Source organism: Geospiza fortis, unplaced genomic scaffold, assembly GCF_000277835.1.
Source record: "Geospiza fortis unplaced genomic scaffold, GeoFor_1.0 scaffold112, whole genome shotgun sequence".
NCBI lineage: Eukaryota > Metazoa > Chordata > Aves > Passeriformes > Thraupidae > Geospiza > Geospiza fortis.
This window is the reverse complement of record NW_005054298.1, coordinates 28,033,874-28,061,498: the sequence shown is the minus strand read 5'-3', so window position 1 is coordinate 28,061,498 and position 27,625 is coordinate 28,033,874. Positions and strand designations below refer to the sequence as shown.

Sequence of the window (27,625 nt, the reverse complement as noted above, 5' to 3'; positions counted from 1 at the left end):
TCCTGAAAGGGGCTGGGAAAAGCGCCAGGCCAGCAAAAGGCAGGGCAGGACCTCGGCAGCCCACGGCGAGCTGAGCCGAGACTGCTGCGCTCGGCAAAACAGCCCGATCAATATGTAAAGGAGAAAGAGGGTAGGCAAAGAGCAATTACAATGAAATGGAACTTTCCTCAGTTTCTCTTTGAGTTCCATGGCATAAATGATGCAGAGCTCATATATTTAGCATCTTTGTTGAAGACACTGCGTGGCCCAAGTAATTTTGCTCACAGTTTATGTACTTCTTGAAAATACAGTCTCTGACTTGATGCTCAGACATTAGGCAGACATTAAGTATGTTAATATTGCAGTTGTAATTACATGTTTTTTTCTTCTAATTTTGGAAGGATAACTCTTTGAAATAATTACATAGAGGGTGAGTTAGGTTCTGGGAAATGGTTGAGTCACCAAGAGTCACATCTGCACTCACGCAGAAAGGCTCAATGAAATCCTAAACATTTTTATCCCTTATAATTATAAGAGCTGGGAAAAGCAAAAAGTTGGTTTATGCCTTTTAGGAGAAACACATAAAGTCTATTTGAGAGATGCTATAGGGATTTCCTCTAACAGAAACAGCGTAGCTGCTATGACCAGTTTCTGCCTTTAGACTTGCTGAAGATTTTCCACTTCACAATTAGAACAGTATTTTATGTTTATCCAGTACCTCCATACTTAAAGAGCACACAGCCAAACTACAAACAACATCTCTCAAATCTTAAAAGATTCCCACACAGAACTCCCACCTAGAGCCAAAGATGAAATGGAAGAGGACATGCAATCCACTCTACACAGACAACTCCAGTTTGTAGTACAGTCACTGCATAATAGGACACTAAAATACTCCCAAAAGGACTGAAGAAGGAAATTACATACAACTGAAACTGCCATTTAAATGTCAGGCTTGCAGAATTCTAACTCTGAAGCTGCTTATTTTGGAGCAACCAAGGACCTGTGGAAAAAAAACCCAAAAAACCACAAATGAAAAGCAAGTGGAACTTTTCAGTGTTCAAAAACGGGGTTTTAAAACCTGAAGGTCTGACATTTTAACAAATGCATCATCAGCAAAAGTAAGTTGAAGTGGACCTGCTGCACCTTATTATCCTCTTTCCTTGCCCAGCTGTAATGCAGATTTATTTCAGCAGCCCTGGGTCTCTCAGCAGTGTTTGTGTGCTACCCGCAGGTCTGTAGTCCTCTATTCATCCACGTTATTTAAATAATAATACATATGTATAATCCTCCTTCCTTCTGTAACTGTTCTACTTGAAGAACCAATTAATTCCATTTGTTACTTCCTGGTGTATTATTTCTTCTCTACAAGCTGGAATCCCTTTAGGAGCCCTGTCTTGCCCTTGACTACTGATTATTTCCTTGGCTTTTCAATCATCAGAGCCTCCTCCTGTGGATTTTAGAGCATTATTGTGATTGTCAATTTTAATAATGCAGGTTTCCATAGTCTGTGCCTGCTGCAGGCCTTTTTAAAAAGACAGAAAAAAAGGACAATCCTGCTTTAAAAATAAATGAACCAATCATTTTGATTTTTTAAAAATGTAAGTAACTCGGTCTTCCTTATTTTATGCTCATATATTATGTGATGCATGTGCAAACACTGACAGACACACAGCTCTTTTCTCCTTCTGTTCAGGTCTAAGAAATAGCCACAAAATGCCTTTATATTTAGAGGAAGGGAGCTTCCAGAAGAACAAAGCAGGAAAAGGAGTACCCATTTAAATGCCTTTAAGCAGAAGGCACTAAACTCAGACCTTTGAATCCTGACCCCCTTGAGGAACGGCACAAGCCATTGTATATGCTGAGGTTACATCGGCTTTTTTTCAAGACATTATAGATGAAAAACATTTAATATATACTCAGGAATTTATTTGTTTTGTAAGCACCTGACTGAATGATCCTTAAGTGCTTGAATAAATACTTAAATGCAGAAAATTCAGACACAAAGGCATTTCCTGAGGCATCAGACTTCAGGAAGCAAAGTTTCAGATCACCTGTACTTCCTTCTGCACTATTACATGATTAGGGGAAGCATTAAATGCCTACACTCTGCTGTGGCTGGTTTAATTTAGCTATCAGGCTTCAGGCAGAGCTACACCACCACCAGATTCACTCCTCCAGCTGCAGCCTTAGAAATTAGAAATCTCCAGCCAATGTCACTGGTCATCTCTATTTGCCTGTGCCCAGCCTGCTCTGGCATGGAGTGCAGAAAGGGTGTTAAAACTCTTCCAATTCATGCCAAAATGAACAGCACAGTAACGCCTCCAGTTTCAGCAGGGGCTTCTGATGATGGTTTTAATAGTTGAATTAAAACCATAAATAGAAACAACACTTCATCTTAATACTCTGCTCTGTACTGCTACCACCACCTGAAGTGGTGCTGTGGAGCTGAGAGCAGGAGAGGAGTCAATGGCAAGCTTCTTGGATGTTACCTTGGCCAAGCTCCACAGGATGTGTCTCCTGTCCTGCTGCCTGAGTGATGGCAAGGTGCCCACACAGTTATTTTAGAACTCTTCACTGTGGCAGAGCAAAATTAGGTGCAGATCTGAGCTTCCAGTTACATCTGTCTGTAAATAAACAGCGCATCTGCTCTCTGAGCTGCACAGGCACCGAGAGGCTGATGTTTGCGAGGTTATTCAGGACCAGCTGAGATGCAGCTCTGCCCCAGTTTTGTCCAAATAATGATTTCCAAATTAAACCCACCATAAGGCTGCTGATGAGAGCAAGCCAAAGCTCACAGCCGTACTGTATCTATGAGCTTTCAAATGCTGCCTTAGCATCTTCCTTTTAGTTACTGATCAACGTAAGCACAAGCTCATCTGGTTTGAAAGAAGTGCTGGGAAAAAATACAACAAACCAGTTATGTCAGGCTGTGGGAACAGAACACACCACAGCCAATCACCTAACAAGCACAGGGGGGAAAAGGACAAGCTGAAATGCTGGGAAAGAAAATGCACTCCCCCCAAAAAACCACCTATCTTTACCAAGGAGTTAAAGCTAAGAGGAGCAGACAGAGGCAAACAAAGTAAGGGGCAGCACAGGGAAAGGTCCTCAGTGGCCAGAAGGGTCTTGTGTTCAGCTTTCAGAATCCAAGGAAAACAGAACATCCAATGAAATTGGTTTCATTCCAGCCAAGGGATCACTGTTGAGATCATTATCATATCGCCAGACCTCAGCGTTTAGGTTTATTCACAGCTGGTTCTCACACACAAACTCATTTTTTATATGAGACCATTCATGTCCACATTTACACTCCCATCTTGTGACACAAGCCAAGCATTTGTTGGTGGTTTTCAGAGAGCCATTTCCCACTAGGGTAGCTCAAGGATGAAGCTTTCACCTTCTTTGGAAACAGCTGCTCCTGGCTATCTCCAGTGACATGATTTGGAAATACATTGACCCCAGTCTGAGTCACGATGAATATGCACATAGAAACATAAAAATTGTGAGCATGTATTTATGCAGAATAATGCACACAAAATATGCATTAGGCTCCCTTGTAGTGCTCATACCTACAAAAGGTTAAATAGCCCTCAGTGAGAGAGAGCTATTTAAATGGACTTTTTTATAATGGCAAACAATAATGCATTCTGATTACCTTTTGACATGGCTTACTTCCAGCCAGCATTAAGGAAAATTACTACCTGATTTCAATACATCTTGGTTCAATTTCATGCAAGCTTATTGTCTTCTAATTATCAACACAGCAATTTGATCTGCATCCAGATAAAGACACTGCCCTGACTTCTAACACCAGAGCAACGCCCGTGGTGGTGTGCTGATTTCTCAAGCAGTAAGCAGTTTGCTGTTGTCTCACATCCCCAAGGCACAAATAAGCAGATGCTGCATTAAAGCTTGTTTTACAAAACTGCTTCAGTTGTGGTATACATTTTTAATATAATATACTGAGTGCAATACAGCAAAAACTTCCAGGGCCAGTAAAATTCATTAGCAAAACCAGCTTCTCAGTTATATCTAGCTGAAGACTAGATCTAGTTGAAAATTACTGTCCAGGAGAAGCTGAAATGAGTGAAAAGCTTGACTGTGTTTGCTCCATGTGAGCATGGCTCAGTTTCCCACCCCACTTTTCTCAGTGTCAGGCGGGATTGCTTAACATCAAGGACAGGCTTCACTAATCCTCCTCTTCTTTTTCTCACAAGGATACTGTGGTTGGCCTAAAAACTCACTTTTTTTTTTTTTTTTTTTACAACATTACCATTCTGAGTGTAAAAGCAGAGGCACAGCTTTTCATAGTCAGAATGGCTTCCACACAGAAGGCACTAGTAGGGAAATGTGTTGGATGCCATGACATCCTTTCATTCATGAGCGGGTTTAAAGGATCAGAAATTATTACCTTCTGTTTTTGAAAGACAAGCCAAAGGAAAAAGCAACATTTTCACTCTCCTTGGCTTATTTGCATTTCTTACCTACATTCTTCTCCCTCAGATGACATTGTGAGCTGCAGGATGACGAGGGAAGAGCACCTCTGGAGTACTCTCTAGCTAATCCTCTACAATGCCTGTAAACTACCCAGTGAGTTGGTGGTTACAACAGGAGCTCTTGACAGTTTGCCCTTCCTCCAAACAGAGGGGAATCTTTGTTGAGCTCTTTGAAGAAACCCAAGCTAGGAGAGGATTATTATTCTTAAAAGTATTTTTTTAAAGGCAGAGTAATGCACAGTATTCCAAAAATTAGTCTGGCCAGCAGCAGCCTAAGGTTTGGATAAATCATCTGGTGGCAGCCTCTGGTAAATATGACATTTGTCTTGATGGTGTTTATGGCATTACTGGCTGCTACTGCTGAGAGCCATGTTCCAGCAGCCTTGTGTGACCACCTGCCTTAAAGCAAGAGAAGTTCTGTAACACAACCTGCAGGATTACTGTCTTTTATGAAACCCTCTGGCATTAAATCTTTCCAGACAATAACAGTGCAACCACAGCAAGGAGGATGAGATAGCAGAAGAGCTTTCCCTTCCTCACCACTTATTTCTTGTGTGCTTCACCGTGTTCCCCGCGTGCATCTCTTGGATGTATTCAGTCTGTCCCCCAAAGGGCCACAAGGCCAGGGTGCTCTGCAGCGTCCCTTCCCACCCCTCTTTATGCACAAACACGACTATGAGAGCGTGCTTAGTTTTGTCTCCATGAGATGACACCACCTTCACCACCATTTTCCCCCTCATGGGAGGTAATGAAGATGAGGGTTGCTAAAACTGCTTATAAGCTCAGCTGAGACATCAAGCTGAACCAGTCCAACCCCTTATGAATAACACTAAAAGTTATTACTAAGTCCTAAAAACCAGAAAGAATATCACTGCCTGCCCCACTCTGAGACACTGCCATTTGACAAGTGACATGACTAAAGGAATGCTCTGTGCCATTAATTTAAGACTGGAATTTGCAGGGGTTTATGTGGTGACACTTGTATCATACATGCTAGCACCAACTACCACTGAACAAGTAATTGGGCACTAATTTAACCTGCCCTTAGCCACTTGTGCAGTCTGACAGTTCCCTGTGCAGTTCACTGCAGTCAGAGCAGAGTCTGCTGGGGATCTTATGCTCCTTCCACATCCCTCCAAATTAATGGCATTTCATCAGCTAGTTCAACAGTGCCATTAACACAGAAAATGCAGAGATGACAGAGATGGCCCTGATCCTGAAGACACAGCACTTTTATGGGAAGGGAGAAAGCTCAGATTATGTGCACAGCCACCACGTGCTGTTTAAAACAAATGGGGATACGTATTCCTAATTATACAGATTGCACCAGTAATCTCCTCAAGAAAGAAGATACATCTCCTATAATACGATCAAAGATTGATTGCTTATGCCACCATCATTCCTGCCCCTAGCAGCTGTTTAATTCCCTAGTTAAGACAAAGCAAAATCTCTCCTTCCTGTGAAGCTGAAAAGTAATTTAGCAGGAAAATCTAGAGATGGAGACAGGAAAACATGGTGAAGTAGCCTAGTGACTTCCCAGGATACTAGGTGTAGAAGTTTCTTCCCATTTGTTTATTTACTTTAAACCTTCCTGTGCTCTGCATTTATAATTTTTTGCAGATAACTGAAATGCTCTAGAAAGTTACTTCAGATATTCTTTCCAATGCATAAATCACTGACAGATTTTCTCAGCATTACTTCCAAATTAAGGGTACTTGTTTGTCCACCCCAGTACTGACTTGAGACTGTATCAAGCCATGGATTATTCTCAGTGTACCTGATCTCTGTAAAACAGATCTACCTGACCCTAACTGCCCATGGAAATCAACAGGTTCTCTTCTAACCAACAAATGCTGTACCACAGGAACTGAGATGGAATGGAAGTACCTAAATCTCAGATACGGGTTACATGGATAGGCACAAAGGAAAACAGCAAATGCGGTGAAAGACAGCCCAGTACCAGCTCATGCCTGTTAAAACCACTCTTTTCAAGTAAGAATGAATGCCTTAAACCCAAAACTTTTCACTTCCTATGTATTATTGTCAATTCAAAAGTGGCTCATGGTAGCGTTTTCAAATAAAAAGGAATCCAAGAAAATCCTCCTGACAATAGAAAGAAAATTTCAGACTAAAAGCAGCTGTTATGCAGCTAAAGGCATCCAGAAAAGAGTTCCTTATAGCAGAGGTGCTACTACATGCTGCACCTTTGTATCTTCAGCCCTTAAGTAGCACTGATGGGTTCAGATACAGATTTACTCCACTGGTTTAAAAGAGTCCCTCTCCGTGTAAAATGCTCTCATTTCAACAAAAAGCCAAAATTACTGCTGCTGCATGTAGACACTGCTTAGTCATTTGTCATCCTCACCTTTAGGAGACTAATGAAGCATTGGGATTGAGGCCCTCAGATTTGATGGAACACATTTTGCAGGATCCCACAGCATAGGAAAGATGCAACCTTTCCCTGCTGGCACAAGGGAACCTGGTCTGGCTCAGACACCACCCCAGCAAGGGACAGTCACATGGGGGCAGGAGGAGAAAAACCCCAGGAGGAAACCAGAAAGAACTCTGGGCCAGGAGGGGCTTGTGATGACAAAGGTGCTGGGTGCTGTCACCAAGTCATCTGCTGAGCCTCTCCAGTGCCTGCCAAGGTTTCACAAGGCACTCAGGGCCTGTGGAGCCAGCTTTGAAAGGTCCCTTGCTGCTGTTTCTGGGGCACCTGAGGGATGGCAGGACCCTGCCCCTGAAGTTCTGAGCACTTTGTTGAGCTTTCATTTCCAGCACAGACACACAGGTGCATCACCACTGATCCTGGGACCAGAGGACACCAGGACACTCCTGGCACAGATGGGGAGAGGGGACTCATCCACAGCCCATGATGTCCTGTACTGTGGGGCTGATGACCAGCTGAGAGGGGACAGCACTGCTGTGCCATGCCACAGAATGCTGGAGGCAGGAGCCAGGTGACAGCACCCAAAACTCACCATGGGAGAGCTCACCGTTTTGCAAACACTCAAATGCTCTGTTTCTGGGGGATTGCTATACAAGGGCAGGGAATTGCTCTGCACATCCCTAGCAAAAGCTTCCAGAGAGCCAAGGAAAAAAGAAAAGACTAACAAAAAGTTTCAGAAATATTTGAGAAAACCTATGCCAAAATCTCCTTGGATGTGTATCCATGACTAAGCATGAGAAGTGAATTGCTGCTGCCGTGCAGAGGGTGCTGCTTGCTGGTCATGGTCTAAAAGCACTGATGCAGCAATAAGCACAGCTTAATTGCCAAGAAGCTTCCATATTAATAGCAGAATTTTTGGTCAGAAACTTGTGAAAGCCTGTAGGCTTTGGAGCAGTAAAATAGAACTGGGGCCGTATGGTGGCAGAACAAAGTCTGCTGAAGAATGTTGTATTTTCTGCCTTTGATAGGGACTTTCCAGAGCTGTCAGCTGTGCTGCAGAATTAGAAACCTGACATTGCAGCAATCAGTTTTTAGATTTCAAGCTGTTCAAATGACTTGTCTCCAGGGAGGAATATGCAGCATGCAGGAATCAATAGTGGAACAGGTAAAGATGCCAGGGTACAAGGGCAGCCGCCCCAACACCACGCCCCAGCCAGCCAGGGACACCTGCCAAAAAGGAGTCCTGGGAGAGGATGACAGCAAAACTTGCTCTCTCTCTGAATCAGTACCACAGAGGTGCTGTAGACAATTCACTGCATTTGTGAGATTGCAGCTTGATTATATTTGCTTCCACCTTAGAGACAGATCTTCCACACGCCCTCAGTTCACACTATGCCAGCACTCCAAGGCACTTGCTGGAGAGACTATAAAAGAGCCTCTTTTATCATAACCTCACCTCTGAATGCATTACAGGTGACACCACTTAATTTTAGCCAATCTGAACAGCTAATTAGATGTAAACAGATTGAAAAATTGTACACACGGGACAACTCATTTTTCAAAAGGCCACTAATCTAAACAAACCTGAGTCCATCAATTCACTTCAACATTTGTCTAAATGAATTACAGCACAGACCTGTCCTGCACTGGCCTTGTGATTCATATAAGAGGCTTCCCCCTCTTTTGATGAAAATTTCAGGCACTGTACAAAAGAAGAAGTTATTTATTTATTTATCAAGGCCCTATTATAACAAATATGAAGATGCCTCTCTGTCTGAGTCTAGTGGACAGCGTGTTATGAGCCAAAGCAATTCCAGCCTACTCTGGTACTTTTTCTCTCACCTCCCAAACACATCACACACACCACATCAAACACAGGGAGGCTCTCTGCAGCAAGAGATAAAAATCAAATTATATTCAATCATGATCAATACTGGTTGGAACTTCAGAGCTCATTGGGAGTGATTCTCCCCTGGAGAAATGAGAGGGAGAAGAATCCCCAGAGACATCTGGGGATCCTCCTCTCCCTCTGGACTCCCTCCAAGCACCAGCTGGAATAGACCAGTGAATACACTGGGAATGAGGGAAGCAGTGCAGGACAGAGAGAAGCTCCAAGGGGTCTGTCACAACTCACATGAGTTTAGGAGCTACTGAAGTTATCCAGCACTGGCAACATAGAGAACTGTTCAGAGGCAATGCAGGGTAGTCTGGCCTATTTTTTAATACAGAGCAATTAGCAGAGCATTATGCATGAAGTTTTCCACTTGCTACTAAAGCCCACATTGCTTCCCTACGTGCAGATGTAAATGTACACAGTCAGATGGGAGAGGGCAGAGAGAAACACGCTTGTGTGGATTCTGAAATGAACAAATATATCCACATAATCAATCCCTTTCTGGACTGCTTAGCACAGCAACCTTGCTGAACAAAATAAGCTATACTCTGCCTAATTCACGTGTAAACTAATTTATGGTACCTAGAACTAAGAGCTGCTGAGCATCTGTTGTGATCTTCCATGTGACAGAGGCCCTGGACTTTCAAATTCATCCCCATTTGAGCAGAGCAATCCCGACACCCAAGGGTCAAAACCTCAAGCGCTGCAGAATCCTACATAACTTTTAATCACTTACTTCATTGTGCTATTGCCTTCATTTACAAACACACATATACTTCACTCTGAGTTTGCCTAGCTTTAATTGCCAGCCCAGCATCTCATTAGACCTTTGTCTGTCAGCATAAAGAGCCTGCTGCTCGTTTGTGCTCCCCACACTGGTACTTACTGATGGTGACCTGAGCAACCCTTTCCTTTCCCCGACAAAGCCTAAGGCATCAAAGCTTTCAGGGCTGCCTTTCCTTGGCAGCCACGCCCTTGGCAGCACACAGCCTGCTCCGCTGCTTCTCAGGGCCTCTGGAGCTGCAGTCACCTCCTCTGGGGAAGGTGGAGGTAATCTGACATCCTTACTTCTGCTCAAGAGCCTGATTCTTAAACACACTAGTGGCCCTTGGCCTTGCTGTGTGTGCAGAGCCCTCTCACACAAGCACAGTCCCTACCAAAACTCAGCTTTCTCTGGAGCATCACCCTTTCCAGCAGCATTTTCCCACTCACTTTCTGCTTTCTCGTCCTTGCTCTGTGGTTGTGGCTTTATGTTTGGCCACATTAAGGGACCTGCTTTGGCACCAGAGTACCATGTAAATCAGAGGGGGTTGTGACAGTGAACCACTCATTTCTTTGTTCCCCAGATATGACTTTTGAGAACCTGATCAGTGAAAAAACTATGTGCCCACCTAGGTCATTGGTAAAACAAACAAACAAATAAATAAAGAGCACAAGGCAGATCCTTTTGCTGTCTATCTAACAATGATAAATCCACTTATAATTACATCCTGAAAGGCAGTTTTTACTCCACTAATTGCATACCACGTCAATTTTGCACAATTCTTGTTCCTTAATCAGTGCCATGTAGCAGCATGCCAAACGCTTCACTGACATCCACGTACACCATATCAACCAAACTTGGAGCTTCGTAAATAACATTTCAATTAGTTGACAGAATCTATTACATCAGCCCATATTGCTCAGCATTAATTCTCATTTATTTCTTTATTGAGCAGGTCCGGGACTGCATGTCCTGTTCTACCTCAATCAATGTCAGATTGCCAGGCCTATAAATATCTGATTTTTTTTTCCCCCTTCCCCTTTTTAATACCTACACATCTACATTCTCTCAGACCTTTAGAACTTTCCCATGTCTTAGGTTTATGGAAAACCAACACTAAAATTCCTCAATCAGCTCTCTTTACACTGCTACCTGCAAGATATTTGGGGCTGTAGGGGTTATAAGAGCCCTCCTTTGATATCTGCTTTTTCAATGGGCTTAAATAGGCACCATCATGATCTAACTCCCATGCAGCTAGAAGAAATGGTATTAACAAGTCCAAGGCATTAAAAAAAATCACTTAAAATAACATGGAATGGTTTTGACCTCTTCTTCCCCGAGTTGTGATATTTTCAAACTGCAGTTTAGAGATCTCCCTGTTGTTGAACACTTTGGGCTTCTATTCAAGTATTCTCCTGAGCAACAAGCTATGTACTTGTTTTAAAGTAGAAACTAAGCATGTTCTATAAAGCTATTCAAAAACCTGGGCTAGAAGGCTCATGGCAACATCTTAAGAACTGGAAGTGCTCTCCCATAAAATTCTAACTCGTCTGGATTTGATTATGAATTGCTCTGGATTCCTGGGCTTGTACCACACTGATGAAACTTGTCCTGTGTGTGCATTTACATAAAGGAGGAGGCTGTCTCCAGTTTGCTAAGTGTCTAGGAATCAGTTGTGCCCTTCCTGAAGATGAACTCCCACTGACTTCAAATATAGCAGGCAAAATTTCTGGTTTCATTTCCCAATCTCTGAAAGGAAAGAAAACCTCTTAGACAAAAGGGAATTTAAACATCAAGTGCAGAATACATTAAATTTGCCAGATGCAGCTGAGATCTGAAATGCAAGAGTTGGAGAAAGCAAACACACGAAGCTTTAGAGAGAGACTTGGCAGTTTTCATCCCATTTGTTCTTTTTAAGGTCTCATGAGAGCATCTAACAAAATCCAGTGTCACACCAAAACCTGCTCAAAGCAAGTGCACAGTGAATCAGCTTCTTCAACCACTAAACCACAGAATACATAATGATGAGATGCATGAGGATCTGAAGCAGTTCTGGTCACTCCCAGACCGCCTCAGATCCCACTTGTGCAAGACATCCACATTCAGAAGAGAAATTTAAAAGTCAATGGCATTTAAGCATGTGATAAAACCAAAGCATGTGCTTGAACACATGCTCTTGCCCCATGATGGAAGGTGTTTGCAGCAAGCTTGGAAGAGCCATTTGAAAGCTTAAAAACCATTATTTTCCTCTGTGGAAGAAATCCCTGCACAAAAAAGCAAAACAGTGGGCTAGATTTGCCTCTCACTGTCATCTCGGCTAATCTCTAGTGACTCCACAGTTGTCACAAGGAAAATTAATCCAGGTTTACAGAGATGTAACAGACAAATCTAGACCACTACATCTCTCTTGCTGTGTTTACAACAGTCCAATAAATGAGTATTTGTGATTGGGCACTGCTTTTTTAATCTGTTTGCTGGAGTATCATAGGATTTGTTTGATGATTTGATGACTTAGTTATTAGTGGATTTACAGATTGCATATGATTAGCCAGCATATTTTGGGATTTTTTTCTCTGTTTCTATGCAGAGAAGCAATTTTGACTTCTAAAGCAAAACCAGGGCATCCTCAGTAGTTTTTAATGTAGGTGAACATCTTCCATTCATAGAATCCCTGTGTGGCTCTGAACTACTTACACAGAGTGCCAAAAACCTAAAGGATTGCATAATGCAGGAAAGAGGCTATGAATGAACGTCATTCATACTTCTTGCCTACACAAGTCTGTGGATCTTCATGGCATCTCCTATTAATTTTCTTCAGCTTTGCATGAATGGCTGAAAACAGGCCACAAATCATTCAAAACTCTTCCTCATGGCATTTCTCAGTGCCTGCTTGATGGGACCAGGAGCACAGCAAGGACTGCTGCCCATCAATAACACAGCAAGCACAGGCAGAAAACACAGCACTTTTCACTGGATGTTTATGCATTCCAGCTTCAGAAGCAGCAAGAAAAACACAGGCAAGATCCAGGCAACGAAATCCAAGCCCACCATTTTCCAGGGCTGGTACTTTAGAACCCTGGGGAGTTTCTAGGAGCTATGGGGATTTGCCCAAGCATCTCAGCCTAGCAGGGTTGATGAGCTCAGTACATTTAGCTTGAATGAGAGCCCAGGAGGAGTCCAAAAAATGGTATTCCTGTCATCTCCACACTTCCTAAGATTTTCCAAAATGGCTAATGCATCCTACCCAGCACAAAATGCCCTGGCAGGGGTCTAGGAGCCTGGCACTTGTGAATGTGCAAGTGCTTCTCTTCTAGTCAACAAAAACATATGGGAACTTCATCCTTTCCTAATTTTTAAAGGCCAAAAAGAGACATGAACTGCCTTTCCCTGACCTAACTCTTATATAGGTCAGATGAGCACCAGCCCTGAACTGGAAGTCATGTAATCATGTTAGGACAACGAAGAGCCTGAGCTAATAAACCTGGCCTTTCAAAGAGCTTATTGGTTTGGGCTCCGTGCCATGCTGAGGTTAACAAGGTAAAAACCCGTTTAACAAAGGAGACATATTTGACCAACCACAGTCAGGTCAATCATTTAGGATTTAAACATTCCCTCCAGAGGTATTTACCCAGTTGCTGCATGTTGCTATAGTTGGTTCTGTACCTTCTGATGCTGCTTGAAATTATATCTCCCAAATCAAATTAGAGTAAAAGAAGCTTTCCTATTTCCTTATTGCAGTTGACAATTGCACGTGGGGTCAGCAGACATTCTGAATTCACATGAGAGAAGCTTGAATCACCTATTACACCCAGGAAAAGAATCTGTAGCTCAAAATATGAATTCCCTTTCTTTCCAAGGTTAAACTAGAACAGTCAGAGTATTCTCCCCTATATTGAGAACATGTGTGTATGTGTGTGTTTATCAGCACTGCATTTTATACACTGCTTCGTTCAAACCAATATACACTCCAGGTTTTATGGTGTATTTTGGCTCAAGTGTGACTGCTAGGACAGTGTTTACAGCAATATTCAGCGTGTTCTGCATAGCCCTGCCCATCCATCAACACTGTAATAAAGCAGAAAGGGAAATCACTGGAAAAGCAGCAGAGCTGCTGAATTCAAGTAAGCCATTCAAAACTAGTAGGGAGAAAATGCAAAGGCAATTGGGTCAAAGTAGCCATTTACGTGTTTAAAGGATAAAATAAAAAGCATATACATGCTGCATTATGGTTTGCCTTAAAAAATAACATGGGCTGCAAAGTGTTAATTTTTTTCCTGCCTGTTTTCTCTGGGTTAGTGTTTCAAGATGACTGCTGCTCCATATAGATTTATAATATGTATGTGTTTATTCACACATCTCTAAGTCAACAGGAAAGGCAGACCAGAATACCAAATCTATCATTAAATCTACATGTTGGCACCTACAAAAAGCTGCAGGGCTTCATTTTTTTCTGGGTAAGATTGAAGGGATAAATTGAAAGAATGAACAAACAAACAAGGCATGCTCATCCTTAAAATACACACACAAAGCAAGAGAGGCAGAGGGGGGGGAAAGAAGGTGTCTTGTAAGGTTGTTGCCTTTCAGGTTTGTCTAACAGATCAGGAATAAGTTTAAGAGCAGTATAATCTCTGATTCTTTCTGGATGTCACATGGGCTTGCTGACAAACACTGGGGCTCAAAAGCCCCAGCACTGGGCTGGCTCTGAAGCAATAGCAACATGTGCTATTCCCAATTCAGACACTGGAATGTGATGCAGCTTCCAGCCCTTGCCCAACTTGAATACCCAGGCTCTGCTTCACAGTTTTTATTCTCTCCCCTACTGTGAAGAACTGCTTCACAGTGTCAGGGTGTACCACCCTGGAGTCCTAATCTTAGAATTAGCACCTCTAGATGTTACTGTAAAATAAATGGTGATGATGGTATTGATGAATTATCACTCGTTTGGTTGGTTTATTTTTATTTTGCCTTAGTCTAGATCATAAAGAATTAACATAAAATCAAGCTAGGATAAGATCTGTGTACTCAAGGCCCCACAGAATTCCCACTGAAGTCATTAGGACTTGAATGGAAATTGAAGAAGGCTCTGAAATGAATCTAAGGTAGGTGCTTATGCACTGCCCTGCCGGGGTCACAGCAACACCCAGGGTGACAGTCACCTTCAGTGAATCCACCAGACTGTGAATGAAAGCCAATCAACAGAGCTGGGAGTGCAGACAATGCAGGCAGGGCAAAGGAGGGCTCAGCGTGAAAATGAAATCGAGGAGAGATGTTCTTAGCCCATTAAGAGCTATAATGAAATACTGCATCTTGAGTTTGTTGCTGTTAGAAGGAAGCCAGGAAACGAGCAAGAATTCATTATAAAGCTGCTCAAGACCAAAACATGAATCATTGGGTTCTAAAAAAACCCAGTTGTCTAGAGAACGGCATAGATGAAAATGAATGGAATCTCTTTAAATTACTCTCTGTATAAAGTCTTTCACATTCATCCTTTCTGGCTTTCTGATTAGTATCTTTCTGGGATGTGGGTTTTTAAATAATTCCACACCACACTCCCAGCTTCTGCAATCAAAACACTGAAATGGCTCTTGATTCTGCATTTTTCATCTTCATTTACAGGGAAAAATGTCTTCTGCAGTAAGAAATTTGAACACCTACTGTCCTACCCATCTACTGGATATCCCCAAAAGTGTATGCTGAAGGCTCAGTAATCAAATGTGATTAAGATTCCCTCATCACTTTACAAATAAGGGGACTTTTGTATGTTATTGCTGCATAAAGGAAGATTAAATCACCTCTGGAAAGCCCTCAAGATCATTAAAGTGCTGAAAAGCTGAGACCCCTCTGATCTCAGCAACCATGACAAGAAAGCAAAAAACCCCAAATCCTACGTAGTGAATTGAGAAGACTTCCCTGCAAACCCAGATGGGAACACCTAAAAGGAAAACATGGCACCAAAACACAGCCCCTGGCTGTTTTGTTCATGCTCTGACCAGTTTCCTGAGAAAAGGAGGCTTGTATGACCACATGGTGTGCTTATCTACATGTGTCCCTCACACCAACTCCTTTCCAGCTATATCTGAGCCCTCTAGCCATTCACTTTTCATGTGACAACTCCACTGAAGGAGCAGCAGCACTGGGAGCTGAACTGGTATCAGTCATGGGGGAAACCACCTCAAAGCTGGAAACTTGCCATGTTCTAAGAACCAGAACAACACAACTTGAGTTCATTTCTTGCTAGATGTACCTCATCAGAGCAAAGAAATCCAACCATGAGATACAAGTCTGTTGAAAATGTTGTTCCCTTATCTCACAGCTGTCTGGCTGGGACCATCCCTATGGCAGGAGTTTTGCTCAAAAAGATGTTGCACTGGTTATTCTGTTAACCAAGACTCCTTGGAGAAGCATAAGAAAGAAAAAAACAATTCAAGAAAAATCAGAAACCACAGAAGATTGCCTAAGACCTCGGGCTTCTCATAGGAACATGTCCCACTCATGACTGCTGGAGTGGATTTTACAAGACTTACTGTGATGACATCCAAAATTTATTACAGCTTTTACAACAAAACCATGTCTAGTAAAGAGTGATGTAGTGACAACATTTACTTGTCTGGATTTAGCTTCTTTGGGCACATAAATATACTTTTGTACTTCAAGAACAGCCATAGCTGCCTACTAAATCTTGAATAATACAAGGCAGCTTTGCAGACCTTTAAACACATGTACCAACTTGGTTCTGTCTGCTTCCTAAATCTGCTTCCTTACTACCTGCACAGTCATGCCAAGGCCCTGCTCTGCTCATTGTCTGTCAACCTGAGCTTCTAAAATGAAAGTCTTTGGAAATCATGCCTTTAAACTCCTATGCTTTCTGAGAATGGAATTAATTACTTTCAGAAAGTGGCCAACTTTGTTTTCCCATCTCCTAATTACAAAACAAACTGAAAACTTTATCTGTCTTCCTTAGTACATGCATGATGAATTTAGTGCAACTTCATTTGAAAACCAATTTATTGACCATAGGTGTGAAAACCCTATTGTACATATAAATCAAATAGTAGATTTCTAGTAAGCACTGAACAAAGTATTTTTCTGCTGTAATGGTTTAAAAACACAATCTAAAAGAACATTAGAGTAAAATAGGAATAGCTGGAAAAAACTAGCAATATTTTACATTGCAGTTTTTGGAGAGCCAGATTTGAAGCATCTTGAAGTATCCTGAGTTCCAGAAAGCAGCCTGAGTCTGATGTCAGAAAATCAGACTCCTTGAAGTGCCTCATGCTCATGTTGTTGGCCACTTCACAGGTAAAATAATACCTTCCATACACACTGCACTCACTGATTCCTGGTTACCAAAATCAAACAAGGACCAGGGCATACTTTGCCAAGTAACATGACTGTATTTGAAAAACCTGAATCCATCCAGGAGCAGCCATAAAACCAGATCTGAGCCCAGCCCTGCTGTCTGTGTCACACCAAAAGCTGGCTCAGCTCCTGGTGGCTGCCCCAGCAGCCTCCCAGCCTGATGCTGGCCTTGCCCTTCCCTGCCAGGGGGCTCCTGGAGCTTATTCAGGGAGCTCTCCAGGACAGCCTTCCCAAGCCACCCACACTAGCCCTGAACCCCAGAGAAGGCTGACCTACCCCAAAAGTCACACTCCCTACCCCAAGGCAGGGCACTACCCAGACCAAACACTTGCACTTCCAAGAAGGACTGATATCAGACAAGCAAATCCATTATGACTGCACCAAGAAATAAGGCAAAAAACCCCCAAAACAATAGAAGAAGCCCCTGCTTAAATGCTGGTTTGCCTACATTTTACAGTATCCCCTGTATGCCACAAAGGGCTCAGGCTATTTCCACGTTCAGTTTTGTTGTTCCTGTTCTTATAAAAACACATTGTTCTTTCCCTGTGACATTTCTTCATATCTTTGAAAGAATGCTCTCTTCTACCACAAAATATTTGGCTCGAATCCTCCAGTGAGGAGGAGCCAAGGGTTTGGCTCATGTTTTAAAAACAAAAGAAATATTATCCTAAACATAAAACAAATGAGTGCAACTGTAACAGTAGATGGAGATAGAGCTCCTAGCACAATCTATGAATAATTCCAAGTCCTATTAGAAGTAACACAGCTTTCTGAATTTCCCTAGAAAACAGCATGTCATGATTAGGTTCCAGCTTGACTGAAATGCAAAATACCACTTTTTTCAAAGACAGAGCTGAACAAAAGACAGTATGTAGTGCAACAACTTAGATTGTAAAGTATATCCACTTACAATCTGAAATTGTGGAAGACAATGTGTGCACACATAAGAGCAGAGATATTAAAAGAGGGCTCTTACCTCCGTCCCCAGATCCTGAGCCAGCATCTGAGAAAAGAACAGAAAGGAATTTATATTCATGTGCTCCAGTATGTGCTGGGAGCATGCAAAGCAAGGCTTCAGTGAAGTGTACTACAGTGTACCTCGCCTTTGATGGCATCCCTGGGTAAATTATTGAGATCTAATCTGAATGTAATTCACTCAAGCCATCTTCCTCGTGTCTCTGGTTTTTTTTTCATTTTAAAGTCTCTCTATCAGATGAAAATAAAATAAGCCACAGAATGCTGCAATGCCCTTAGAAGTCTCTACCTTGTTTTGTTGTACTTAGACTGATAAATCTTTGTTCCCAACAGTAGTACAAAGTTACTCCAGTTGGTCGCTACTAAATCCTCACCAAGGAGAAATTTTAAACCCATTTGTAAATTTGTATCATTATCTTTAGGAAACAGGACATTTCATCAAATTCTAACTAGTTGGAATAAACCAATAAATTACTATTATTCAAAGTCTTCAGGTAAATTATTAAAACACCATTTTTCTCAAGGTTGTTCCTGAGTTTCAAAACGGAGTGTTTTCTCTTTCCTCTACTTGACATTTTGTTGGCTGGAATGATGAGAGTCACAAATTTAGAAAGTGTAACATCACAAAATTGCTAAGCCCAGAGCTTCAGTAAGAAACTTTCTAAGCAATGCAAAGCATGGAAATGCACACACACAGGGCTACCAAAAATAATGCCTAGGAGGAGTTTCTTCTGCAGGGAAGGGAGGGAGGCTGCCACCCTATCCTCCCCCTTAGTGGAACAGTTATGCATTTAGCAGCATCAAGATTAACAGAAAGAGTTTGGAAACTCTGCTTTGGGATCAAAGTACCCTGTGAACTGTTAGATCTCATTTACTGACAGGGAGGTCTGGTGGGTCTGAACTTGCACAAGCCATCACTGCTCAAAACTAAGAAAGAAAAGGAAAAATCTTTGCTAAATAATTGTTTGCAAGAATTGCTTCAAATAGTAGATTCATTCAGCAAGGCTGCAAAGGACAGCTGCAAAAGGTGGCTGAAAAAGGGAATGGAAAAAACAGTGTTTTCCCAGTGACCATGTCCTGGATTTTCCTGATCTGATCCTTTGTCCTGATGCTCTTTCCCAAATGAGCTACTGAGGAAGGAGGGAAGAAAGGTCTGCACTACAGTGCACCCATGGCTCTGGGAAGCTTTGCTTTTCCAGGTGTGCCACATCTCCCCAGCACACAGAAAGAAAAGAGCACGTGCGATCACCTGCCTGCCACAGTGAGCTGCCACGGCATCTGGCTCTCTGCAGAAAAGGACCTCGTGTCCCTCCTCCTGCCCTGCCAGGCAGGGCCAGAAGGGTGCTCACTGACACTTCCCCCAGAAGCCCACGTCTCTGCTGGGGGTTCTTCAGCACCCTCTCTCTCTGCCCCATCCCACTGGGAAAACCTAAGGAAAATAGCTGTTTCCTTCTCCACTGAGCTCCTCCTTGGGAAAAGGAAAAAGAGGCCAAACACCTTGAGCAAGGCTTCAGGAAAATATCTTTTTTTTCCCTTCTCTGTTTCTGAAATCCACAATGTGCTTCAAAGAGAACTGCCAACACAGTCATTGCCAGCAGGCAAATAAGTTTCAGAAAAGTTGAAAAACTGTAGTAATGTGCTGAAATTACCTCTTTAATCAAAAAGTTTGAACCAAAAAGACCAGTTGCTGTGCTGAGAGAATTTACTAAGTTGAACAAATCCTACACCACAGTAGGTTTTGTCAGCCCGAGCTCCATTTAATACCAATTTATGGACAAAAAAATTGCAGCATATGTTTTTTTCTTTTGGAAAATTGTCAGGTAACAGCTTCAGAGAAGAACAACATTTCCAGAGAAAGGAGTTTATTTTCTCTCAGGTGTATGAAACATGAAATTACAGCACTGAAAAAAGTTTGTCTAATGTACTTTTTATTGACTCCTCCATCCTCAGCCAAGAAAAAATTCTGCTTTAAGTTTAAAGAACTCTCTCAAGAACAAAGGCTTACTCCTGCTCTTTTCAAGTTAACTTCACTGCCCACCTCTAACAGATACCGAGCACGAAAGAAAAACATCAAGAACTCCTGCACATAAGCAACTGGGTTTTCCTGGCAGATTTTGCTCATTCACCTTTCTGGCTGTTTTCATACAAGCTGAGATATAAACAGCTCACAAGGCTCAGAGTTGAGCAAAGCTGTCTCACACGCCAGTCAGTTTCCTCAAGTCCAGAACAAAACACCTGTGGCACAGACGTGCTCATTACGTGTGCTTTGGACTGAATCCTCAGCTGGTATAAATTGGCAGGACTCATTACAACCACTGCTCTGTTGAATCATACCAGCTGGGGATCTGGCCCTACAAGGATAAGGAAAAACCTAAGGAACTGGATTGCAGGCAATAATGCTCCAGTTCTCTCTCTCCAGATTATGGAGAGGTTTGTGGTAATCCAGATGCCCATTTATCAGACATCTGCTCAATTAATCTGCTACCAGTTCACTTGTCCTAACAGCTCAGAAGTGTAGGCAGGGCACAGGATGATCAGGAGCACAAGACACAAATTAAAAAACAAATCTACTTCTGTGCTGAACTCTTCCAAACAGTGCCAGGGGTACAGTGTGTCAGAGCCTATAGTGAAGTACTTAGAAGGGAAGGATGGCAGCAACTTCTCATGCCCCCAAAAATTAACCAGTAATGAAAGCAAGAATGCAAAAGGTTCTTGCCATCCCCAGGCCATTTTCCTGGGGGGCATGGCAGGTTGGCAGGCAGGCTGGTTATACCTACCAGTGGCACACGATCCCTCGGACACCAGCAGGATTTCACTCTGCTGCTTGCAGGCAGCCTGTTTCAAGTAGCATTCGTTCTGGTAGGTGTCACCATTGGAGCCACACACGGGCACGTAGTCATTGTTGCACTGATGGGAAGGGACAGAGAGCAGCAGCGTCAGTCACACAAGCACAGGGGACACAGCACCCATTGGGGTGCCCCCACACACCCCATGCTCCCTGGCAGCATTAAAACCCTGGGAAAACAACAGAGGGGGACACTGGCAATCCTCTCTCACCTTCACAGCTACTGGGGAGAGGGAGGGGTATTTTTAAACAGAAAAATCAGATTTGAAGAGATTAGGGGAAAGGTAATCTGAATGGGCAAAGTGTTCAGTAAGTGCCCCAGAGAGGTCTCTGACTGCCAGCAGGAGCAGGAGGCATTCCCAGGGAAGGAACAGGGCAAGGCAAATGATTCCTCACATCTGCAACCACAGCTCCTGTGTTTCCATTGGATGGCTCCAGACAAACAGTAATGAACAGGCTCCCTCTTCCCCTCCTCCTGCACACACCCCGGCAGTGCTACGGAGGTCTGCACACACAAGTGTGTGTCTAACTGTTCAAGTACTGACTGGCAGAGGGAAATTATTTCTGAGACACCAATGATCCAAGTCCATCCCTCTTTCTGCACAGACACTTCTGTTCCTGGCAAGCTGCAGCTGGGATGCTCCACAAAGGTTCAAGCTCTCCCCACGGTGGCCAGTGGGCAGGAGCAGCAGCACTGCAGCGAGCCCAGCCAGTGCAGAAGTTTCTCACACCACACATCCCTGCTTTGGCTCCAAGTCCTGCTGAGCTCTGCCTGATTTCCTCTCCCACTGGAAGACAGTTTTGCCCCTTCTCATTCATTTAAGAAAGATAACAATTTCATTTTAGACTGAAAATTGGGCAACCTACGGGGTGCAGTTATCACAAGATAATCATGCTTGGAGGCTTAGAAATACTTGGATGTGCCCAGTACATGGCAATTATACCAGGGATATGATTATCTCGTGATTACCCTACTCCTGGTATGCCTCATTGTTTAATTAGAACAAATGGAATGATCACAATTATTATTTACAAACGCTAACCTCTGCCTAAATCCAAGTAAAAATTTAGAAGAAATCATACATCCTATTTAGCTGTATCATGCCATTATGTGTCTAAGGTGTGTTTGTTGGGCACAATGTAACACACAGAACTGAAATATCAGGGATATTAACATCAAAAATGCTTTAAACTGAATGACTACAGAAGTGATTAACACAAACAATTGCATAGATTGCATTAATTGCAGGCCTCCACACAGAGCAGCTGCCAAGAAATTATTCATAGTTGGTCAGAGTGACATTTTGATTGGGCCAAAACAAATGACATTTTCCTTTTGCATTGTATTCTCTTCAATCTTCCCAAGATGTTGCCCACCCCCAGCACCCTCTTCCCACAGCACAAGGAAGAAAAACAGCAGCCACAACAGTAGAAATCCTCTCCTTCTGCTCCTCATGAAGGATTCCTCCATGCAGAGATTTTAAACTGTTGATTAAAAATGTTTCTAGGCTATTTTCACCATTATGTTCCAAATCTGAGCAATGTTTCAAGCATAAAATGCCAACTTCATCCAGAAGCTCAACAGCAATTGCTAGAGGCTGATCTGGAATACATAACCAGGACAATTAACACAATCGTGCATATTTTTTAAAGCATGAAGCATCAAATCATGCTTGCTTTAGGTGTAATGTCTGCTTGTCACCCAAGGATTTGTGAGGAATTTGGCCTGGAGTATCTCAACAGGCTTTCTTACATGTAGAAACAAGGTTGGATTCTTTGCCCAAGAAACACAGAGGCAACTTTTCTGCCCGAGAAACACAAAGGCAACTCCTCTGCTGCTTTCACCCAGAGCAAGGGACGATCTTTGACACGGACTCAGCTGCAGATCTGAAAGGCCAGACAGCCCCACATAAATGATGAAATCCCAATCCACACAGAGGAGTGCTATGAGCTAGGCTGGAGCTTCTTCCAAAGACTGGCCAATTTTAAAATGCATTTGAGAGACACCAGGATCCCAGGAAGTATTAGTAGTCCACTATTCCCACCAGCACCTTTGGAAAACTAGGATTCAGATGGGAAAGGCAGGAGCCATAAGGAGCAAAGGGAGGGATATCTTCCATATGGATCCTGCCTTGGCTTTGAGCTGGAAACTGTAATGGAAGTTACCCAGGAAAGAAAACAAGACCACCAATGAGAGGGCTGTGATGTTGGTCACCAGGAGGTTCCTAACCCACTAGAGCCAGACTCCTGTGTTTGCCCATGCTGAATCCTGTACTCACAGCTCATCACGATCACAAAATACCTCCTTGCTGGTGCTAGAGAATATCAAGCGTTGAATGTCATTCTAGTGACATATTATTGTCACTGGTTTAGGACTCACTAGACCAGGCCCTAGATGTAGGGATGATTCTTCATCCCCAAGTAAGGACTGAGCAAGCCCTGAGGGAAATCCATGTTAAAACTCCCACTAAACCCAGCAGCACAGCGCCATGTCTTCACTGCTCTCTTACACATGCCAGTTGTTAACATACAGCTGTAGAGCAGAGAAATGGACTCATGCAATTCCATCAAGAGTCAGTGAAAGGCTGCTTTCCTCAGCGCCTGCAGCCTCGAGTGCTCACTGTCACAGCCAGGGACAAACCATCTTTGGGAGCCTTTGGATCACTCCAGTGCACTGAAAGCAGGTGGTTTGTTTCCTAAAGATAATTGTAACCTGTGTAACTCCTCCTCCTGGTAACACAGTTAAAAGCTTGACCTTCTAATACTTCCATGGATCAACTACTCCCAAAATGCCACCCACATCTCAAACCAAGCAGCACAAAAATATATTCTGGAAATATAACAAAGCTGGAAGTTGGATGTCCAACAGGTGATGTCCAACAGGTCATCAGGACAGGTGATGTTGCAGCTCCACAAACACTGAAGTACGTGGAAGACTCGACATCCATGAAAATGGGACTCCTTCCTCCCATAAAAACTGGTGACTCAAGAGAAAAGACACGATGGAAATACCTGGTACATTTTTTTATATGTTCATGAAATGTCAGAGGGAAGAGCCCAGCTGCCAGACCTATGGCTTTGGGCATACAGGTCCAGACTCCAGCAAGCCATGTCTCCAACCACTTGCCTGCTAGCACAGCTCTACACCCCTTCTGTTGGACCCACTGAGTCTGAGAGAAGGAAGGGCTGGTGGTTTCCCACATGCACAGCCCTCCTCTAGGAGCCAGCACTGTCCCAGAGCCTTCCCTCCCTGCCAGCACCAAAGTCTGGGCTTGTCCTGCACAAGGACTCTGCATCTCCTGATCAGAGTGGGACATGGTGTTTTTCAGTAAAATACATGTCTCACTGAGAGTTGTCACAGCAGACTGTGACAGGAGAACCAGCCAATATGAACCTCTCTCTCAGCACATGCCTGCTCGCTCTCCAGGGCTGGAAGACTAACTTGGGTGTTCCAGAGCAGTCTGATCATATTCATCCTTTCAAATAAAAATAAATTCCTTTTAACTCCACTTGGGCAGACATGAAGCATCTGTAAGTCTGGTTTGAACAAACCCAAACAAAGACTGCAGAAGCCCTGCTCTCCCCTTCCATGTTCTCAGCCTCTCAAGACACAGGCTGGTCAGCCCAGAACTTTTCATCAGCAGTGAGGCAAAATGAGCTCTCTATCCTTGTCTATTTTCTCAAATTCCTGAAGAAGACACAAAACACACTTCTAGCGATGAGGAGCCTGCTACTGATTGCTCACTATCGCCACAGAGAGTTGTCACTGAAATGGGAGCCCTGAATTCTGATGGGGTCCCCGTTACTCGTGACATAAACTACCTGGCCAGCTCTGCCTCACTTAGCCAGCCTCAGACACCATGCTAAAAAATTAATTTTCTACTCCAGTGGCATATCCTTTTGGCTTGTCACGGTGTCCACTGATGTTACAAGAGCAGCTAACATCCCCTCAAGCTCAGCCTGTATCAAAGCGCTGCGTTTGACTACAGAAGCCCCCGGCACCGCAGCCCTTGGCAGCGCTGGCACAGCATCAGCCACAGGTAATCTGCCCTCCAAGGTCACAGTCAGCCCTGCAGCTCCACAGAGGGCTCACAGCAAGACAAAGAGCTCTGAGGTTTACAGGGCCTGATCCAATGGCCACTGAAACCAAAGATTGTTGATTTCAACCCATTTCCTAGTGATCGGCCCACAATTGCCCAACTCATTATTTTGATCTTATTTACATATTCATATACCAATTGCCTGATTTCCTTAAATCTGTTTCAACTGCCCTCTACAGAACTGCTAAACCCAGCATACTTAGACTCCCTCCCAAAGAGGGGACCACACAGCCTGGAAAGGTTTACCTAGCTCCATTTACCCCAAATCGCCAGGCATTAGCATCCTGCCTTGGGAAAACAGCGCTCCCAATGCCTCTTCCCTGCCAAGGGCAACATCTGAATTTGCACCCTCCAGGCTATGAGTTCACTGCTTTATTCCAAATGGCAACACCAAACTGGGACCAAAGACAAGACCCAAGCACTCTCTGTGGCTGCTCTAAGCTCCTGAGACTCAGGGCACAACATCTGCCCTGGCTTACCAGCAAGGCAATGGAACAAGTCACAGACATTTTACTGCCTTACAGATTTTTCCTTACAGAAAGATAAAACAGACCAGACCACAACCCTTGTATCACTGCATATGCTGAGCCAAGGCAAATGCTCAAAACAGCATTCTCACACTGAATATTTGATTGCATGCAAACTCCAAATGTAATAAAAGATTCCCACAGTCAATATGAATTCCCTTCCAACATGGGAAACACAAGCATTTAAGAACTACTGTCTTGCTCTCATTAGAGAAAATTCCTTCCTTGCTTAAAATGAAGGAACTTATCACTTGGGTTTTATCTCCAAAGGCACGTTTGTCTCTAGAAATATAAATGATACTTACAATGCTTTAACATGAATGGTCTATGAAAGCTCAATATTAACACAGTCATTACAGATGTGCCCAGTCTTGAGCTGTGCACTATTTGGCCTGCTCTACTGTAAACACTCAAATCAGCATGGTAAGTTTCACAACTTCACCAATCCACATTAAAATGCAGAAAAACATTGGGGCATAAACACACATAGAACCCTGTGCTGGTACATGCTTTAAACTCCTTTAATTTGTGCAGTTTCTATTCAGGTCATTATTTAAAGACCAGCTGTTCTGCGAGTTAGCTAAAACATTAAATGGAATCCTTCATAATGAAATCATCTGACTTTGAGAAGGGCTGAGGTTTAGATGTAGCTGAGAGAGGAAGAGAGAAGAAATAGAAGGAAAACCCCTTACTACTCAGTAATAGCTCTCCTAAAACTATATAAAACCTAAAGGAAGTTCATCATTTTGGAACAGAGGGATTGCTCCTTAATCTGATCAGCTGGGCAGATAAACAGGCAGAAGCATTGTCACTATGCAGCCCTTCCTGAAAATATTGCATAAGCACATTACAGATCCATTTCTTTAACTAGATCAGAACTCCGAATACAATAAGCCATGATCTGTATCAGAAATGAATTTAGAAAGGACTCTAAATCCTCGTTAAAAGGGCAGGGATGAAAAATCAGAAATGCACAACCTGAAACTGCAGACCCAAAGGGACATTTAAAGCCACAGCATCTGCATTTTCCCAGAGAAACTTATGTCTTCTTGACACCAGTTGGTTCTCCTGCCAGCTTTTATACACACTGCCAGGTTTGCCCTCTAACTTCTCTGCACATAGAGAAATAAATTGCCAAGTGATAGGTTATAAAGGCAGATCCTTGATTTGTATTCTCATTAGTGAATTAGAGAACAAAATATCAATCTTCTTACCTTGAACTGACAGACACAAGTCACACTGTCTCCAATCCTTAAACACTCCCCATCAAATTTACAGGTATTGGTGTCGCAGAGAAAGAGATCATTTTCTCTGTCATCGTAACCTCAAATGTAAAGAGAGGAAAAAAAAGTCAGCTTTGGTCTAGCAAGAGGAACAACATGGGATGATTGCATTTTAGTGCACACAGCACAACAACCTTGTTGATGAAATTGACAGAGTCCAGATTTCCTTTTGTCCTTCCCTGTCCTCAGCTTTTCACTTTTCCTCTTGTTTCTCTCTCGGTGTTCCTCTCAGTTCTTACTCCCCACTACCTCACACACTTTTTTTTTTCCATTTCACGCACTCGGTTTCCTCAAAAGTCACCCGGTAATTATGCTATTTCATGGCTCTGGGTTGGAAATGTCATCAACTTATCCCCATCCGATCACAAATCTGTTGGACAAAAGTCCAAATCGGAATTTCTCCAGCCCATGACACAACAAAGCCCCCAGTAATAAAGACAAACAGCCTGTGTGTTTTCTGTGATGGTCTGCCTGATCCCAATGAAGATTGATGACCTCTAAGTTAACAAGAGAAGTGCCAGGTTCCCCACGAGCCGCTGAGTGAACCGAGCTCTTTGCCTTCGTATTCTCCAGGAAAAACCAAGAGATCTGCCTGAACATTCAGTTCACGAATACAAGCATGAATTTCAGATTTCGCTAGCTGACTTCCCACTCCAACAGCTAGTGGCAAGATACTAAGCAAAACAGCTATATCAGACTCCAAACCCATTAAGATCTGAATCCATTGTTTTTTTTAAAAAACATCCGAGCGCTCTTATCAATATCGCTATATGTTTAAAACGAAGAGCTCACAGTGCAAATTCCCCCCGATCTAACACGTCATGTGCGATCCACGCAGTACCCCAAATAACGCTCTCCCCCTTAGAAGGCTACCACAGTCTAATTCCCGAATTATTTGCGGTATCGGAGAAGGACCGGCTGCTGACCTGCACAGGAAACCCATTACAAAGGTCAGCCCGACTTTAAGACACGGGCAGCGGGTTCCCGGCGTCGTGACGCCGATGCCCCGATC

General features: G+C 43.1%; 1 protein-coding gene across 1 annotated transcript in view; it reads right to left on the bottom strand.

The window, feature by feature from the left end:
* TMEFF2 (transmembrane protein with EGF like and two follistatin like domains 2) overlaps positions 1–27,625 on the bottom strand; it is a 184,673-nt gene that overhangs the window by 96,652 nt on the left and 60,396 nt on the right. Inside the window, exons 2-4 of the mRNA XM_005416137.1 lie at positions 26,545–26,654; positions 20,636–20,765; positions 17,860–17,886 (exon numbers count right to left, since the gene is read on the bottom strand). Of these exons, the coding sequence (XP_005416194.1) occupies positions 17,860–17,886; positions 20,636–20,765; positions 26,545–26,654 (267 nt within the window). The remainder of the gene's footprint in view (positions 1–17,859; positions 17,887–20,635; positions 20,766–26,544; positions 26,655–27,625) is intronic.